We start from the raw sequence: 6,000 nt of genomic DNA, 5'->3' as shown, positions 1-6,000 counted from the left end.
TTTATTTTACTATTAATTGGCAAATTTTTAATCACTTGTTGGACTTTTAAAAAATTTTTACTTTATTCGAATCGGGTAAGTATTTTTCGAATTCTAATCAAATATAATTTCTGCTGTATGGGGTATGGACAATTGTCTGTGACAGTGTATATGGGCTTTAGCCCCATTAACACGAAGTCTGGTTATGCCTTAACTCATAATTATGCAGTTGGTTAAAATTATTTTTGTATGAAAACTGTCAGGGGGTTAGTGTTAAACACTGTTTCGACTTTTGTTGTGCTGTGTAATTAAGCAAATAATCATAACTGTTCGGTCCCTGTATAAATCTATAGCCTTTTTAACATTAAACAATTAACATAAATATTCTATTGCCTACTCTAAGGCATTTAGTTAGAAATGCCTGCAACTTAAATAATAATAAGAAAAATCGAATAAAAATAATTGTGTAATTTCATACTTAAATAATTAGTATTACTTCGTCTTCTTCACTAGAGAGTTGCATTGCAATTATATTGTTTTTTGTTGTTAATATCTTTTATATAAAGATCTTAAATACTACTTCAGTAAATGAAGTGATATAAAGATTTTGTTTTTTTTTTTCGTTCTCCCAAAAGTATACACACAAATTTACAAAGAGTTTTCTTCATTATGTACAAATTTATAACCATATAAATAGTCTTTTGTTTATATATAAATAATATATTTACACATACATATGTTCTGGTACAATAATTGTTGTTATTATAGTTTTGTTGTTGCTGTTATTATCTATGTATTTGTGGTATTTTGCTGGTGTTGGTGTTGTTTTTGTTGTTGATATTCGTCCAAATGTGACATTCTTATCGTGTGACCCATAATACCCTGAGGTCAGTTAACGCTTACCAATGGTTCAAGTGTGGTTAAGTGCAACAACTGTTGTTGGTGTTGCTGCTGCTGTTGTTGAGAATAAAGTTGTTCGTTTGAGGGCGGTGGTGGCAGCACTACCACTATAGCCTCTGGTGGCAGTGTCGTTGTTGTTGTATGTGATGGTGTCATTGGCGTTGTAATCATGGTTGATGCTCCGGCAGATGGTGCCCCTGGCGGTATGACAGTAGCGGCAGCAGCTACCGCCGCTCTGGCCGTTGTACTACCACAATTAAGCGGTGATTGTGAGAAGCGCAGATGGCCAATATTCATATCCAGGACTTGTGCTCCAGGTTGTTGTTTTGTGGGAGGTGGTGGTGCTGGCGGTACCACCACCAACTCATCAATAGTACACACACGATCATCTATGGGAAATTTAAAATTGATTTCGCTGGTACTGCGGCCATTGCTGGGATTTAAGGGTTCCGCTGTCATGGCTTCTACTCCATTGCCGCTGGAGTAGGGTGTTTTTGTATTGTTACTGCTGCCATTTGTGGGTGATGCTAACTTTGCATTTGTTTTACCATTTCCTTGGGCAGTAATTGTGGTCGTTTCTAAATTCTTTTCCAAACATTTGTCCTCACCTAAAGGGATTAAACCCAGAAAACAAAAACAAAGAGAAAACACCAGTTAATAAAACAAATGGCAAAAATATGCTGTATATACTTTATAAATATAAAAACCAAATGTATTTCTTCTTATTTGCTTTATTTCTTTTCAATTTGTTTTTATGTGGGTGGCAAGAAAAACATTAAATTCGTTTTAAACACGAAATAAATTTCTTAAGGGAATTAAAGCATAAACTCTAAAGTATTTTTTTTTTACATAAATTAACAAGTTTAGAGTGAACAGCATGCCATACTAGCGCTGTTTAAAGTGTTTTTAAATTAAAAAGTAAGCGCGCGCTCTAAACTTTTGCAACTTAAACGTAATTTGTTGTTTATGTTATTGTAGCATAATTTTAGGGTGTCAATAAATGAAATTCGTTGAAAATATTGCTTTTGCTTCTGTTTATTTAAGTGTTTAAAAGCGTTTGCAGACTGTTGGTAATACAATTTTAAATTATTTATGTCTGTTGTTAGAAAAAGTTTTAAAATGCCAGACTTTATGAAAATGCGATAAAATGTTTCATGTTTTAGCGTCTTAAAATGAAATTTAAAATTGAAGTTTTGTGTTGGGTAATAAAATTTAAACAGTTGAAGGTTGTAAACCAGTATTTATTGAAATATTTTATTGTTTTAAAAATAAGGAAATTTATTTTGTTTATTGGGAGAATCCATCCCAAAGAATACAGAAATCAGCAGTATTCGGATTTCTCTTCTAAGATTTTAACAAAATTTACTAATGTTAGAATTTATTGCAAGTGTTTATCAAAGCATAAACTTTTTGAATCGAGTGCACATATATAATTGCACATAACTTTTAAAGCAAAATTATACTAAAACTTTTGTAGAATAACTCACATTTCTTTCAAAGGTTTAATTCTTGACTTATTCTTGGCCTGCATCTCAAAAACCACATTTTAAAATTTTAAAAAAAAATATGAATTTTTTTATATTTGCAAACAATTTTAAAGTGGAGACTCTTCTACTTTACACATTTTGGTTCATAACTTCTGAATTACAATAAAAGCGTATCCAGTTTAAACACTTGTATAAATATATAAATGACTTTGGTTATTAGCATATAATTTTATATAAAAAATTAAAGTGCTGGTTTTTGATATATGTGACTTTGAACCTAATACCTCAAGTGCGTTTAAAAGTTAATTTAGATTATTCCACTATTATTGTAAATCTACTACTTTAAGATATCTTTTATAAAATTTAATACAAAGCCAACCAAAACAAGTAAGAAAGTTTGGTTGGTAAAGCTCGACCATATAATGACCTACACTAATTAAATGAGCAAAATAATTTTTCTCTTAAAATTTCAATAATTTATTTTCGTGAATGAATTTCGGAAGAGTGCTATGATGGGAGCTATGACTAATTATGGACCGATCGCTATGAAATTAGATCATGTTATTTATGTCTATATGAAAGTTATTTGTGTTTAATTTTATGTGTATACCAAAATTTTTAAGATAATTTTGCTCGTTAAAGATATTTTCGGAAGTGGGCCTTATATGGGAGCTATGACTAATTTTGGACCGATCGCCATGAAATTTGGTTGTGTTATTTATGTCTATATGAGAGTTTTTTATGTTGAATTTTATGTTTATACCAAGTTCTTTATAAGATTTATGCTCGTTAAAGTAATTTTCGGAAATGGGCCTTATATGGGAGCTATGACTAATTATGGAGCGATCGCCATGAAATTTGGTTGTGCTATTTACGTCTATATGAAAGTTATTAGTGTTGAATTTTATGTATATACCAACATTTTTAAGGGATTTATACTCGTTAAAGATATTTTCGGAAGTGGGCCTTATATGGGAGCTATGACCAATTATGGACCGATCCCCATGAAATTAAAGTTAAAGTCATGTCTATATTAAAGTTATGTATGTTGAATTTTATGAGTATACCAACATTTGTAGGAGATTTATGCACTTTAAAGTTATTTTCGGAAGCGGGTCTTATATGGGAGCCATGACTGATTATGGAGCGATCATAATAAAATTTGGTGACATGAATTTCGAAGATATAAAACTTATTTGGAGAAAAAATTGTGTAGATACCTATATAAATTAAACATTTATGACCGATCAAGTCCAATTTCGGGAGGACATTTGGATGGCGGCTAAAATGGACCGATTTCTGCCAGTTTAAATCGACTCAGAAAGTAATTATAAGTCGATCGGTATACTTTAAGGTGGGTGTTCGACTAATATTTTTGGCGTTACAAACATCTGCACAAACGCATAATACCCTCCCCTCTATGGTGGGTGTAGGGTATAATAAAATAAATTTGCTAACAGTTATCTTGTCCCTATACAAAGTTACACGCATCCACAGGTGGAATATGTAAAACGGCCTATTTTTTTTTTCTTAGAAAGCCCATCTATTTTTTCTTTAGTACAAACAAAATTTCTTCGGACTAAATACAATTATTAGATTATCCAGAAACAATGGCAAAGCACCGATCCGTGAAAAAGCTCTACATTTGTATAACATTATATAGTTCTTAAATACTTTAAATTTTTTTTTTACCATCACACTATAAATAACGTCACAGTAGGCCCAGTTTTTAGAAAATATTTTTAAAACGGTTTTTACCACTTTTATGCAAATATTTTGACATGGATGAAAAATATCGCCCATGCCAGCCAAAAAATTTTAAGACCAAGAATTGGAGGTAATACTCCATAAAGAGTGTTGTCAAAATCAACAAGAGCTTGAAACATCTGTGGAAGCTCAAGCAGCAATTCATCCAAGAGCAGGGTAACATACGAATTTTTACACTCAATCGTTACTTGCGATGAAAAATAGATCCATTACGATAAATCGAAGCGAGGGAAGCCAAATCGAAACCAAATATCCGTGGTGCTAATATAATTCACTATATTTGGCGGTACCAAAAAGCTGCTGAAATCTGGCCAGACCATCTGTACCGAACACAACTGATTTGTTGTAATATTCTATCATAACAGCACTTGGACACAAATTCTTCAAAATAAAAGTCATACTACCAATATACATAAGTACCATTAATACTATTTCTATTTATTTAATTCTAATTTTGTTTTGGGGTTTTCTTAAATTTTTCTCATGAAGGTTTAGGATTCGCAAATGTGCCTTGATAGCAATTGAAAGACAATTGGAAGCTAATCAGGCAGTATATTCTTTTTAATCGCAAAATTATTCGTTCGCTAAATGTTTCTTTCAGTAAATTGACAATGGCTTTGAAATTAGCATCGCTCCAAATGCTGCAATTAGTTTTATTGACCAAAAATTTTGTTTACCACTGAACAAAATACTCAATTGAAGGGTATGTGTAAATTAAACCTCCAGGTTTCGCCGTGTTCGCGCTAGCCGCTTAGGCCACATGCCCCCAAAATAATATTTTAACATTATTGACATACAAATATCCAAATAATAAAGCCAATTGGCTGGATATAAAAAAACGGTTTTCTCTGTTTTATTTTTATAAAAATACCCTTTATGCATATTCTGGATCCTTTTAAAATTCTATGATGATTTAGCAATGTCCGAGTGTAAGGGGGATGAAATATTCCTCAAATATTCTCTATTGACCAAAAATGTTTCGTAATGAAAATGGTCAAAAACGGTCAAGAATAAAAATTCAAAATATTTTTGCAATTGGCTTTAAAAATATTCCAGATAATAAATTGAAATTTGTCATATGTTATTGCAAAGAATGTTAAGAATCGTTCCTAACACTTACAAATATCTCTATGATCATGTACACACAGTCTCAAAAGTGAGTCATTATAAATCTTTTTTTTTGATATTAGTCAAAATCTGATAAAAATAAATATTTTTATTGGTGATGGGTATACTATATATGATTTCTACTTGCTTTTATATTAGATTTGGAGACGCAATATGCTAATAAAGTATCATTTGAAGATGAATTTTTAAGTCTACCAAGTTTTAAATCGAATTTATATATTTTGGATCAAGGTAAGACAAAGATTGGCCTAAAAGATACTTAACATACCTCAGATTATAAAGATTATGCAGTTTAACATTTTTTTGGATTCACTCTAGGAAATACTACAAAATACTAGAAGTAATATATTTGCAGATTCGATTGCCACTTAGTGTTTTTTTGTTATCCGGATATGTATGTATAATACTTGAACCACCATGCACTCTCCTCCCACAATTCCCGCCAATATTTAATTTTGATTTGTGTAATTGTCTATGGCTACTGAAACTTAAACAAACAAAAAACCAATAGCAAAAATTTGCTAAGTAAACAATTTTTCTCACACTTAGCTTTCTCAACAACAACAAATATTTATACATCTTTGTTTTTATTCTGTATGGATTTTACACAAACAACCAATGAGAAAAAAAACTTTATTTTTTAACTTTTAAAAACTTTTTCCTTCCGTTTGAAGAAATTTTCAAAAAAAAAAAGGAGAAAAAAGAAAACTATAGAAGAAATAACAAATACGTTTGATTG

At 30.9% G+C, this 6,000-nt stretch overlaps 1 protein-coding gene across 1 annotated transcript in view; it reads right to left on the bottom strand.

Moving 5' to 3' along the window:
- Window positions 1-609: 609 nt before the first annotated feature.
- Window positions 610-6,000, bottom strand: part of rdo (reduced ocelli) — a 47,563-nt gene continuing 42,172 nt past the window's right edge. Inside the window, exon 12 of the mRNA XM_065500927.1 lies at window positions 610-1,487. Coding sequence (XP_065356999.1) covers window positions 868-1,487 — 620 coding nt within the window. The 3' untranslated portion in view covers window positions 610-867. The remainder of the gene's footprint in view (window positions 1,488-6,000) is intronic.

Source organism: Calliphora vicina, chromosome 2, assembly GCF_958450345.1.
Source record: "Calliphora vicina chromosome 2, idCalVici1.1, whole genome shotgun sequence".
NCBI classification, from domain to species: Eukaryota; Metazoa; Arthropoda; class Insecta; order Diptera; family Calliphoridae; genus Calliphora; species Calliphora vicina.
The sequence above is the reverse complement of the archived record's forward strand: the minus strand, read 5'-3'. Positions and strand labels throughout refer to the sequence as shown.